At 39.8% G+C, this 14,130-nt stretch overlaps 1 protein-coding gene across 2 annotated transcripts in view; it reads right to left on the bottom strand.

Annotated features, from left to right (window-relative positions):
* Window positions 1-14,130, bottom strand: part of KITLG (KIT ligand) — an 81,268-nt gene that overhangs the window by 41,205 nt on the left and 25,933 nt on the right. For both annotated transcript variants that reach the window (XM_016199450.2, XM_016199451.2), the window contains exon 2: window positions 8,387-8,500. In XM_016199450.2, the coding sequence (XP_016054936.2) occupies window positions 8,387-8,500 (114 nt within the window). The remainder of the gene's footprint in view (window positions 1-8,386; window positions 8,501-14,130) is intronic.

Below are 14,130 nucleotides of genomic sequence, written 5' to 3'. Positions count from 1 at the left end.
TTTGAAAGAAGATTTAGGAAGTCAAGTTGTAGATTTTTATGGTCAGTTCATGAATTATTATGTTACTTTCTAAGCATTATGGTATGTTGAATAGCATTCAGAAAACACAGATAACCTTGCAATAAATTCAGCTTCTCTGAGCAGAGGGAGCCTTTGGTCTGAAACTTGGAAGATGTTCCTTTGAGAAAGTTAGTTGTTGGAGGAGTCATAGCACAAATTCTGGGGAAACATGGCTCAGGTTGGATTCAGGCCCTGCTGCACGCAAACTCAGACGTCTTGGGCAAGTAAATCTACTTTAGCTTCAATTTCTACATGTGTAAAGTGGAAATCATAATAGAGTCTAACTAGTGGATTTATAAAGACCAAATAAGAATCAAATACCACATTTTAAATATTAGTGCTTCAGCATGGCATGGGAGTGAGTTCGAAGCAAGGGAGTGGGGCATCAGACTAGAGAGAGGAAGGGTCATAGGCAAAGACAAAGAAATGGGAATGCACATGGTGTCTTTGGTAGACCAGGGACAGAAAAATCAGGCTTCTGCAGATAAGAGGGCAGGAAATACACTGGGAAGCCACACTAGAGAGGGACCTGAGTGTTTGGCTCAGAAGGCCCAATGGGAGGCTGTGAAGTTTCAGTGGGGCAAGGTCTCCCACCAGAACCTACAAATACAGCAAGTCACTTCTGCCTTCAGGATGTCACTTCCTCTCTGGGGAACTTCTACTTCTCGTCTGTAAAATGAAGAGGGTGCACTAGATAATTACTCAAAATCAGTCTGATTTAACTAACTTCTTGTGGAAGGAGGAGGGCTACACTGAATGTTTAGTTTAAGAGGGAACAGGACAGCAAACTTAGGAAGATTAGTCTGGAAGGATGGACAGTAGCAAGGAGAGAACAAAGACAGGAAGCAGTTTGGAAGACCACTGGGAAAGTGGTGAGCATGTGTCCAATATTTATATAGAGACTGGAAGTTAAAAAACAGAAATGTGGTTTAGATTCCAGGGAAGTATCTATTTAGATTCCAGGGAAGTTATCCTGTTTGTAGGTTAAATGGATAAGTAACTAAGGTTACAGATTTTGAAAACAAATCTATTCTAGTAAAATAAGTTCAGGGCAAAAACAAATAAAGTAGAACCTAATGGGTGGAAAATTTTACCAAAGGCTAAATTATCCCAAATAACTTCGTATTTTGGTGTTCAAAGAGGTCGATGCTATCCCAGATTGTAAAATGCATTAAACTGCAAAGACAAGTCACTTGATCATGAGCTCACTTTATTGGGGGGGGAGGCACTTACTTTTTTTTTTTAATGTCTTAAGAAGTGACCATATTCAGAGACACTAGGAGAGGGTGGAGTATAAGGGAACAGCATGCAAAAATGCTGGATACTCTGCCAAGAAAAAGTCTTTGCAAACCAGACAGGCACTGGCTGCATACTATACCCTGCAGGTATCTGGACTCAGGAGAAATACTTAACTCAGAATATTTAACTCCCTCTCTAGGTCATGGATCTAAAAACCTCTGAATCTTCAAATGTCATTGAGGTCCCCAAATGTCATTAAATCAGTGGTGGCTTGTACATCCTTGTCAAGACTCTTATTTATCTCCGTTGTTTCTCCCAAGTTCTAGGTCCGAATCAAAATGCAGTAGTAAATCCTGATTCCCTTGACACAGTTCATAAAACATGGTGCAGACGTGAAACTCTTATGGGAAAGAGCCCACAGTTTTCAAAGGATCATCAGATCTCAATCATTGCTATAGAGGAAAACAAACAAACAAGCTATACTCTTGTATTTAAATATCACAGTTGACTCATGTGCAACAGCTTCGAGTAATGTTGGGTGTTCAGTCTCCAGAAATAACACAGGAGAAAGCTTTTTGCTTTTTTAAATTTCTCCTTAGAAATCATCTCCTGTTAATACTGACAAAAAAATCTAAATAACCAGGTCAATTACCTGTAGTTTTCAAAGATCTGGGTTTTTAAAAAATATTAATAGCTTAATGAATGATTTTAAAAATTAGATGACAACTTCACAAGACTTTCTGGGTCATCTTTTCTCAGTGAAGAATATATAAAAGAGTTAGATGACCCCTGTCTTCTTTCAAACAGAAGAGATAACATTTCCTGTCTATTTCCGAGACACACTTTATGACTTCAATTAAGTAGTACTCATTGAACTTCTACAATATGATTGCTTCCTAATCGTAAGATAAGGTGACTACTACCTAAGAAATAAAATCCAATAAGTTACAATGATAATTCTTAAATTATAGTTGACATTTACATCTTAAATTCAGACCTCATAAATTATAAACTGGATTCTTGTGCTCCAGACCCAGAGACAGGCAGGTAGTGACGGGTTCAAACCATTACTCAGCTTCTTATTTCCAAGGGAGGATGTCAGATTACTTATCATGACTAGGCCTCAGCTTCCTAACGAAAAACTGGGGCTAAAAACAACTACCTCCTAGGGTTGTGAGCATTAAAGGAAAAATCCATACCAAGTGCTTTGCATGGTGCCTGGATACTCACACAACAGCTACTGCTTTAACAAGTCAAGGAGTAGGAGGAGTAGCACCTAAGTGTTTTATCCCATAAAGAAAGAACGAACAATTTTCTCTTCATGATAAGACTGACATGCTTGGTAATACAGCAAGCCATCGCAAATATTATTTCCAGTACAAATTTAGTTTTAAGAGAAAGACATTTCTATCAACCACAGGAGCAGAATTTAAAATGCTAAATATTGCAAACTAATAAAAATAAACTTTAAAAACACTCCAACTACGAAATCATTGTTCTTCTGGGGTCAAGCAATATGTGAGACCTCTGCTTTTAAAGAAAACATATACTTAGAAAAGCTTAGAATTCACCTAGAAATGGAAAGACTTAAAGAGTTTTCAATCCTCCGTTTTAATGCAGAGGTAATTCTATTGGAAAGAAATTGCATTTGAAAAAGATTAAAAATCAGAATTATTCAAAGCTGTCCAAAGTGTGAAATTTGTTATTTGAGGATATTTTTATAATTTCCCATTATGTTAAACTCCAAGAGTTATATAATATTCATATAACCTACTTAAAATAAGTGCTTACCATAGGACCAGGAAAACCATGAATTCCTGAGTTCTAATTCTATTCTACTGATTCGTATTTACCCTGACCTTGAAAAGGCAGAGTAATTTCCCCTTTACAAGATGGGGCTGGGAGAGCCACCTGCGTTAAAGCATTTTGAGAAAGACAAATAACCACTCGATAGATATTTAAAGATAAAAAGGTTTTTAAAAAGCAGCAGTCACCTTTAATTAAATTCCCCCAGATGAAGGAATAACATCATCACAAATGAAGGCAACAGTAGGAAGAAGTAAAATGGAAACTAATTTGAACTATTTCAATATTTGGATTCCTCCTGCTAACACAGCCACTAAGAGCTGCAGCCTAACCGTCCTCTAGATACAAGCTTTTAAAGTTTCATTCATTGTCTTCCCAGATACTTGACCCTTTCCTTCGGGAGGTCTGAGTTTGCCATTTAAAATAAGTCTTGCAACATTTTTGAAGAAACAAAGCAAAAACGTTCTGTAAACAGATGAACTGTTATGCTGAGGGAACGTGCCAGAAGGGTTTCAGATGAAAACCATGGGGACCATAGGGGTAGAACAAAGTGTCCAAGAAGAAATCGGAAGACAAAAAAAACTACAGTCAAGTCATAAGTCATATGCTTCTGTGACATGAGAATGGTCCCAAGCCAACCAACTTAAGGTCTGTGGGCACAGCACAAGTTGCCACCTACTGTAGACGCAGGGCGGACAGAGACTAAAAGGGGGGGTTTCAGTTGAAGAAGTCACTGTGAGCACAAGGCAAAAACGTACTATCAATCCACTTTCTGTCCCTCGGATAAAACTTACCAGGGTTATGCCTGCAAAGCAAACTTCTCTCATTCTACACAACCTCCTTTAGTTAAAACATTAGCCAATTGCTCCAAAAGATGCAACTTGAGGAAGTATCATTACGGACTAAAAGAACTTCGGAGCTAGAAAGAGCCTCCAAGGGCCTCCGAGGGCCTCCGAGGGCCTCCAAGGGCCTCCAAGGGCCTCCAAGAGCCTCCGAGGGCCTCCAAGAGCCTAAGAGGTCATCTAAGTTAGTAGCTCTTATCTTCGTGAGGGGTCAGACACTTCTCCGGGAAGCAAAGCAGATGAAAGCTAGGCACCCCCTTCTCAGAAATCCACATAGGGCACGCAAGGCATAATCTGGAGTTCCAGTTTGCGAGGCTTTGAAGTTTATGAATCCTAGATTAAGAACTAGGGATTGTGTCCTTCGTTCCTCATTTTAAAAACCAGAAACTGAATCTGGACAAATGCAGGGACTTATTTGTGCAAGGTCACACAGCTGGGTTACGGTAGCGCTGGTACTCCAATAGCCCCGGGCGCCTGAGGTCAAGGTGCTGTGCCCCACTGCTCTTCAGAGGGAGGCTGTGATTACTGAAATGCGTAAAACTCAAAAGTCACTCGCGTTGTTTGAATGAATGAAATTAACAAATTTTAGTTTAAGGATGGAAACACGGCTTATTTTCAAATAAAAAAAAAAACCAACCTTACAAGTATGACCTAAGCAGTCCTTGTACTTCTATGCAAATAAGTATCACCTGGGCTGCTGGTCAGACACATTCAGGTCCTCCACCCCATCTCGGCAGGTTGAGATTCAGCACTTTTGAAGGGGGCCCTGACAGCTATACTTTTAATAAATACTCTAAGAGACTGCATTGAGCTGTACTTTTAATAAGTACCCTAACACATGGTTCTCAAATGATATCACACAAACACTAGTTTAAAGCAGTTGCTTTCAAACATTTTTCATAAGTTTCATTCTTTTTTCTTACTTGGAAACCCAGATACGCAGATAAAAAGCAGAGTGGCAGGGTGGGCTCTAGAAGCCCATTTCAGAACCACTGTTCTAGAAGCACTGGTAATGGGACCAGGAGCTCATCTTCAACACTCTTGGGTCTTGGCTTCCTTATTTATAAAACAGTTTGTCTATAATGTCTCTAAATTCCCTTTCAGCTTTGGTATCCTATGATCCCAACAAACACCATTACTATCACCACTAATAGTTAATATTAGCAGGCACTTGCTATGTTTCTTGCAATGTTGTATTAACTTATTCTTGCAATCCCTCTATGAGGTAAAGTATTATTATTATTATTGATTTTAGGGAGAGGAAGGGAGAGAGAAAGAAAGAGAGAGAGAAGGAGAGAGAAACATCGATAGGTTACCTCCCACACATGCCCTGACCGAAATCAAACCCAAAACCTGGGTATGTGCTCTGACCAGGAATCAACCTGCCACCATTCGGTGCACAGGATGATGCTCCAACCAACTGAGCACACAGGCCAGGGTATAAAGTACTGTTAATTGATTATATTGATGAGGAAACTGAGGCACAAAGAGGTTATGTGATAATAACTGAGGTAAAAATTCTCTTTAATATAACCCACAAAATTTGGAACCAGGAACCTAGGTATTGAAATTTAGAAAGGCAGTTATCCAAGGTCAAAGACCTGGGATTTAAAATTCAGGTCTGCTTGATTCCAAAATCCATTCTCTTAATCAATATATTCGCACAGGTTTGGTCCCATGTTATACCATAAAATCTTTTAAATGGCATCCATTTATGTGTTGTTTCTGTGGTGTGAGTGATATGCGTTCACATTTTCATAGAGATGGCTTATCTCCCACTTTGAGATCTGAAATTATTTTATATTTCTCTATTTCCTACTCTATGAAACATAGGCTGTGAATTATGTAGGTCTTTATTTAATTAGAAGTAATCTTCTGAGTTCTATCTTTTATTAACTTGATTTTTTTAAATAATCTGAAATAAACAGGCTAATTTCACTAGATCAACTCTTGAAATTAAAAATTTTCCACCTGAGTCAGTTGCTAGAAGGGAGATAAAACCCCCTTTCATTATAATGATTTCACAGTTGTCCTTGGGGGAAGGAATTATATTTTAATGTCAGTATTAATAAGCATCCCTCTCTGGGCACTTCTTTCTCTTTAGTGCTTCTTGCCATTTTCAATTGTATCAACGGGCAGGTAACAGACTGAAAATAAGTGAATGGTTAAAGACAAGAATAGAAAATCTTGGAAGGTGTTTATAATACCTACATATGCTATTTGAAAATACCGATTTGACATTTCACAGGAAGTGGTGCTCATTAGGTAGTACTCCTCAAACACTTAGCAAACAATAACACCAAACAGGTAATTTCTTAAATGCCATGTTAATCTTGGATATACTCGGCCTATGGTCAGATACACCATCATCTTCCAACCATGATTCATTGTCCACATATTTGAAACTTGCTCCCCAGGACCCCTGCAGATCACCCCAGCTTGTTCTCAGCTCCACAGCTCTGATAGTAGCACCTTGAGAGTTCTAATTACTGAGTTGCCACCCACCTTAAGCATAGATTGGAGATGCGTATTAATCTGATATCCATATAAATCTATACAACATAGATAGAACTAGTCATAATAAAAATTGAGAATAAATCTAAGTTAAGACACTTTGGTCTCTGAAGTTTGACAAAATAGACCATCTACAGCAGTAGTTCTTAAACCACCTTTCAGAAATGTCCTAAAAATGTAGATGCCTGGAGTCCTTGCTCAGACCTATTGAATCAGTAGGGCCCTGACACCTGTAATTTTAATAAGCACCATATGTGATTACAATTGTCAACCCAGTGGAGCACATCCTTACTTCACTCATCAAACAAACATTTAATGAGCGTCTTCCACTAATACAAAATTTAGAATATAAACATATATTTTTAATATAATTTCTTGGGTCACAAACTAATAAGGAACTTGAGGAAAAGGACCATGATCTCTGTGTGTTTTTTTAAAAAAAATAAACTTCCCCTTCAACTCCATCACTATACTCAGTACCTAGCTGGGCATATAGTAGGCAAATGTTGCACTGCTTTGGTCACCAGCCCCTCAAATAAAGCATGTTACTATATCTTCAGATGCCACATCAAGAATACTTTCACCCTGGCCACTGTGGCTCAGCTGGCTGAGCCCCGTCCCATGCACCAAAAGCTCACTGGTTTAATTCCCAGTCAGGGCACATGCCCGGGGTGTGGGCTCGATCCTCAGTGGGGGGCCTGCAGGAGTCAGCCAATCGATGTCTCTCTCTCACATCAATGTTTCTCTCTCCCTTTCCCTTCCTCTCTCTCTAAAATCAATAAAAACATATTTTTAAAAAAAGAATACTTTTAAACCTGCACCCTCTCGGTGTCCTTCTAAGGAATCTGCATAAATTGTGTATGTGTGCATGCATGCCTGTGTTCCTAACTTTGCACTGAGGCTAAGCTAGCGAGATTCTGGCCATAGCATTAAACTTTTGTTTTGACGTTCAGCTACGAACCCAAAATAAAACACACAAACCAGGAAATCAATATATTAAGAGTAGGAAAGATAAATATCTCAACAAATTTCTTTTTCGTTCTTTCCTACCTATTACAACAAACCTCATTCCTTTCTTCGTCTCACATCACCTCTGTTCTCTAGACAATATTCAAACAACTAAGCATCCTTGGCTATTCTGAACCAGTAATTTACGAAAATGCCTCTCAGATGTTGTTCATCCTGAAATCACACTCTGTTACTCAAATGAGCATGTGCAATCTCCCCTAGATCATCAGAGCCGGGAACAGTGCATTCCAGATGTGGTATTAGGCCCTCTGTCTCTGTGGTCTGCATTTTATGAGAAGCAGGGCATGAAGCCGGCATTGCCCAACGGCACCAGTGTGAAATGGCTTTGGCTGAGGGAAGAGTTCCAGAGACAAATGTGAGAGATGAGTCTGGTCAACAGTTGGGCAACCAACCACTCCTCCAACTATGTTCACTGAGGGAACAAACAGGCACCCACATGGGACAGGGTCTCCCAGCTGTTGGAAAGAGGAGAATGGGCATCTCAGATCTCCTCTGGTCAGGCTTGTTAGAGAAAGGTAGGAAGGCATGTGGAGGGGAAATGGCCATGCTGAGGAAACCACTACAGAGCTAATGGGGAAGGAGCTAGGGCTGGCACAACAGCACACAGAGAGGGAACTCTCCAGTGTCCTTCACTGCCTGTGAATGAGATGAAAGACCAGCGAAAAAACCCAGTCACCAGTCAGTGCAGCTGTGCGCCATGGGCCAATTTTACCCACAGATTCCCTGTGACCTTAAGCATCTACCCAGCTGCTCTCCCTATAAACACTTTAGGTAACTCAGTGATTTTTTTCCCCCTTGTCTTAGAAAAATACCAATTTGGAGCAGGAAAAAAATGAAATCTTTTTCAAAAAGCATAAGAAAAAGAGTCACAGCTATTGAAAGTATTCCTTACTTACCAATTTTGTAACGTCTTTCACATCATCAGTTACACGGTTTGTGCAGATCCCTGTAGTTTTGACGAGAGGATTAAAGAGGAGCAGCTGAAGATAAATGCAAGTGATAATCCAAGTCTAAATGAAAAGAGAAAAACTGCTGGTGACCATCAGGTAACATCTGTAACCACTTACACTGTTAACACCTTATGCCTTAATGTGGAAAAATGTAATCTGCCGAATTTTTTTAAATACATTGGCTTAAATACAATTAAATGCTGATTATTCAAACTATGCTGACCAGTTTTAAAAGTTCTCAAGTGTGGTTTGGATTTTTCATTTCAATGACATTATTGTTGACTGTTTTCAAAAGCCAATTTCTAATGGCAATTAGGAATAACTCGTAGCAACATGTAAAGGATTTATCACTGAAGGTGCTTTCTAAAAACTAGGGAATGCGTTAAATTCATACCTTAAGGCACCAAATGAAACTTTCTCTATTTTAAAGGTGGACAGTTTGGCAAGTAGTGGCATAACCCTGAGCTGTGTTTTAATCCAATAGTCTACAATAGTACATACACCAAGTTAAAGTGAAGGAGAGAGATACATTTTTAGATCTCGGATAGAATTTAACTTAATTTGTGAAACATCAAAAAAATCATAGCTTCGAATCACAGCTCTTTAGCTACTTAATAAGGAAAAATATTTCCCTAGTCAATAAGACATTCTTGAACCCCAGCATGAAATTCTCGCTCTCTCTCTCACACACACACACCCCTCTCCTGGAATATAACACTTCAAACCATGTATTACAGTGACTTTTTTATGCATGACTTATTTTTTTCTTATTACACTATATTTTAAGTTTTTAAGAAATTGAGCATCTGATTTTTCCCCCCGTATCTTTACATTATGACACAGCACCCTGCATATAAAAAGCTCTTAATAAATATTTTGCTGGATGAATCAGTGACCAAGGTAAAAACAGCCTAATGCTTCAAACCAAATCCTTATTTATTAAACATGTATTATGAGACAGGGGCTGCGCCAGTCACTACAGAAACAAAGGTGACAGAGGTACCCTCGAAACTCAGGCTTTGGGAACACAAAGGAGGAAACAACTAATCAGTTAATCTTAAGGGGAGAACCTGTGGCAGGAAGACAGTGCCAAGAAAAGCCAGAGAGGAAGTGTGACTCCGGCTGGATTCTGGAGGACAAGCTGGAGTTTGCAAGAGTGGACAAGGAAGGATAATTCCAGGAAAAATAGCATGAGCAAAGACATGGAGAAGTGAAGATCTGGCATCTTAAAATTACACAAAAGCCCATCTACACATGGCTAGAAATCTTTCCTATTTTATGTAGCTAGCCACGTATTAAAAGGAACTAAATTATTATTTTTAATTAACATCTGCAAGCTAACTAGATATTACACCATTACACTGGACCAGATGATGATTATCATTTACTAAAATTTCTAAGACTACAATGCTACCTACATGATAATAGTGGTTTGTAAACAAAATTAAAATCCGTTTATTGTTTTACTATTGTGATCTTTTTAGCAGTAATCCCGCTTAATTTTGTTTAAGGCTATTTCGAGCACTATGGAGTCACACTCTTCGTAGCACCATCTCCTTTGGCCCAAAATGAAGACTAAAATTGTGTAAGTGATTCCTGTTTGGGGGATTCTTCTTACGGGGCAATGCCAATACATAAAACGTCCTCTAATAGCTTAGTCTTTCTTTATATATGTAAATATAATTGATGAAACTCAAGCTTTCTTTTACATTATAATTGCTAAGACTCCCCCCCCCCAAATATATTTCTCCAAGACTCTCTTCTGTGATATGACTTGGGAATCCTTGGAAGGGTCTCTAAATAGCCAATCTCACTAATGACCACATTCAATTCTAGGCTCTCAGAAATACAAAGACAGGAATTCTGTTACCTGTCTTTCCCATGCCCTATTCCTGGCCTTGAAGAAACACTAAACAAACATTTCTTTGCTCACTCATTCATTCACAAAATATTTACTGACCACCTAGTGTGTGCCAAGCAGGCACTGTTCTAGATACTTGAGACATATTAGTAAAAAGGGGGGGGGGGCTGCAGGGCAAAAATCCCTGCCCTCATGAGGCTTATCTTCTTGTGAGGGAACACAGGCCATAATCCAAAAACGTATTAAGTAACTAGGTTATACAGAATGCCCAGTGGTGTTCAGTGCCATGGAAAAAGAAAAATTAGATGAAGGTAAAGGAACCTGGGATTAAAATGCCTACTCTACTGGCAGCAGTGGTCTTAGGTTCAAGTTGATAATCACACTCACGAGGCACCGGAAGCTTCCCTCAGCACCCAGCTTTAATAAAGGACACAGGACAGACAAGAGCAAGCCCAGCGCCAGCAGAGCCCAGGTCTCACACTCCAGCACGCAGTCTCTAATGTCCACACAGGCACTGAACACTTGGGACGTGTCTGGCAATGACAGATGAAGATGGGTGGGCAGGGCCACTTTCGGTGCTTGTACCCTGCCAGCTGAAGAGCCCCTTCGGGAGCACGGATGAGCTCCCATTCATTCTCCATCCCAGCTACCTCCTGCTAGTACGTTTCAGCACTGAAGTATATACAGGTGCTTGCTCTGCTACCTAGAAGCTTCAGCAGGATTCTCTGGAAGTACAGCTCTACTCCTATACATTGCTTGAGTTCTTGCTGCAAGGGGGATTATAGAGGTTCAAATCCCCAGGCATCTCCGAGTCTAGAGAAAAGGCCCCAGAACTAACTGTTACCCCATCTCTTTCCAGGACTGCAGTATGTGGGGATACGGCTTGAAATTTTAAGCAGGGTGCTACCCGGTGGTGCCTCTCCGAGAAGGCACTATTTTGTCAAAGCTTGGAGGGAGCCAAGGGAGTGATCCACGCAGGGATGTGGGAAGGATACTGCAGAGAGGAAAGCTGGTGCGAAGGCCCTGAGGTCTATTAGAGGAATCTGCTTTATTTCAGGAACAGCAAGAGAAAACCAGGGCAGTAGAAGGTGGGGACAGTGGAAAGTGAAAATGTCAGAGAACTGAGAGGCCAGATCATGTAGCGTCTTGTACACCATTGTTCGGACTCTTGACTTCTGCTGTGAAGGAAACAAGATTCCTTGCAGGATTTTAAGCAGAGCAGAAATAGGAACATATTTAAAAAATAAAAACCTCAGAAAAATGTCTTGAAAGAATATTCACTTGCTTTTCTTCTTCAGTTTCATTTGGAAGCTAATGAAAATCCACTACCAGTACCAAATGGAAGGTGTGCCACTGAGCAAAGGAGGCGCCTGTGACACAGTCACGTAAATTAATGTGTGCAGTCCTTGCCTGTGTCTGCTTCTGTCTGCTCCTCTGACCCTCCAGTCATGTGTAAACCTCTCTGCAAAATAAAACTTAACCCTCCCTGTAATGTGGAAAAAAAAAAAAAAAAAGACTGTTTGGCAGTTTCTCACAAAGCTAAACATATTTGTACATATGATCCAGCCATCATGCTCCTTGGTATCTACCCCAAGATGCTGAAAACTTGTGTCCACACAAAAACCTGCGCGCTTATTTTTTAGCAGCTTATTCACAGTTGCCAAAACTTGGAAGCAACCGTGATGTCCTTCAGGAGGTGAATGGATAAACAAAGCGGAGTACATCCAGACAAGGAATTATTATTCAGTGATTTAAAAAAAAAAGCTATCAAGACATGAACGACATGGAGGAAACTTAAACACATACTACTCAGTGAAATGTGCCAATGTCAAAAGCCCACATACTTGTGATTCCAATGACGATGACCTCCTGGAAAAGGCAAAATTATGGAAATAGTAAAAAGATCAGGGGTTGGAAGGGGAAGTGATGAATGGGCAAAACACAGAGGACTTTTAGGGCAGTAAAAATACTCTATCATACTATGATAGTAGATATATGTCATTATATATTTGTCCAAATCACAGAGACTTTAGATTAACAGTAAGTAGGAACGAAGAGACTAGTTAGGGTTACTCTAATCCAGCATTTATAAACCTTTTCCATCTCATGGCACACATAATTACTAAAACGGTAGCACCCCAAAAATATATATTTTTTGCCGTTCTGACAAAAAAACAAAACAGGTATAACTTTGATTTGTGCACACTGGACAGCTATTGTTGTGTTGGCTGTTATTTTTTTATCTGACAATTAAGGGAAAACAGGTCAGTGCTTCTGACTAAACAGTCATGTATTGCACATTTTAAAAATTCTTGATGTCCAGCGGTTGAAAATAGCCGCTCTAATCCCAGCAAGGAAGGACTGTAGCAATGCATTGACCAGAAATGGTTAGATTCTGGATGTCTCATCAAGGCTGAGCCAGTAGAATTTCCCGACAGCTGGAATGTGATTTCAAAGAGTCAAAGAGGGACTCCAGTGATTCTGGCCTGGGCAACTGGAAGGGTGGTGTTGCCATCAACTGATATGGAGACAGCTAAGGACAGAGAAAGTCAGAGGGCAGATCAGAAGTTGAGTTTGGGGTGTGCTAAGTTTGAAATGTCTTTGAGATACCCTACTGATGATACCAGGTCAGGATATTTGAATCTGGATTAAGGAGAGAAGTTTGAAATATGATAGCCTTTGATATAGAAATGGAATTTTAAGCAAAAGAGTGGATGAGATAGTCAAGGATTGAGTACAAATAGAAAAAAGAACTGAGGACTGAGTCCCAAGGTGCTCTGACCTTAAGAGGTCTGGTAAAAGTTTGAGAACTCATAAAAGGAGCCTGGCAGAGAAGCCAAAAAGTAGGAGGAGACCAAGTGTGTGTGTGGGGGGGGAGTGCTGTAAGTCAAACTGCCAAACTATGTGAAATACAATAGGTCAAGTAAAATGAGTGTTGAGAACTGACCACTGGATTTATCAGAATAGACATCACTGACATGAACAAAAACATTTTTATTGAGGCAGTTATGGGAAAAAGCCAGTCTGGAGTGGATTTAAGAGAACACGGGGGAGAGTAATTACAAACAGTGACTATAGACAGGTCTTTTAAAGGGTGTCCTTCAAAGGAGAGCCAAAAAAAACAAAAACAAAGTGGGGTGATAGCTGGCAAGGATCTGGGGCAGTTATTTGTGAGGCGGTAGAAATACCGGGATGTCTGCATGTCTGTGGGGATGATCCCGGAGGAGGGTGCAGTTGGCAACGTGGCTCAGAAGACAGGGGGCTGCTTGATTTAGATCTCAAGTAGGGGGCAGCATCAATATTGTTTTTTGTATCAGTTATATACAAACATCTGTAAAGATAGGATTTTGCTCACTGTACATGAATCTATTTAGTCAGGGCTGAAATTAAATCTGCTAATTTAATACACTCAAATATCCCAGACAAACCTATATTTCTTGAAGCACTTTATTTTAAAGCTATTAAATAAACTCATATTGTAATTTAATTCTGTATATACTTTGCTACTGGGAAGGAATAGTCACCTTTCTTAAATTCAACAACTCACTCTGGCATAAATAAACATTAGGAAGGAGGAGCAGTCAAGGCAGAAATATACTGAGAACTCTGCAGAGCAGCAGTAATACGTCTTTTGTCAGAATTCCCGGGAGAGAGCTGAAATGCAGGGCCCATTTCTTTATATGGAAAAGTAATTTTTCAGTATTAATTATTCTACACAGAGATCTTTCTAATATATGGTACACACACTTCTCTGATTTCTTAAACAGTGGGCCACAATATTAAACTTTGCTTTTCTTCGAAGAGTCAAGTTCATCACATAAAGGGAAGG

This window comes from Miniopterus natalensis, chromosome 2 (assembly GCF_054644295.1).
Source record: "Miniopterus natalensis isolate mMinNat1 chromosome 2, mMinNat1.hap1, whole genome shotgun sequence".
In the NCBI taxonomy this organism is placed as follows: domain Eukaryota; kingdom Metazoa; phylum Chordata; class Mammalia; order Chiroptera; family Miniopteridae; genus Miniopterus; species Miniopterus natalensis.
The sequence above is the reverse complement of the archived record's forward strand: the minus strand, read 5'-3'. Positions and strand labels throughout refer to the sequence as shown.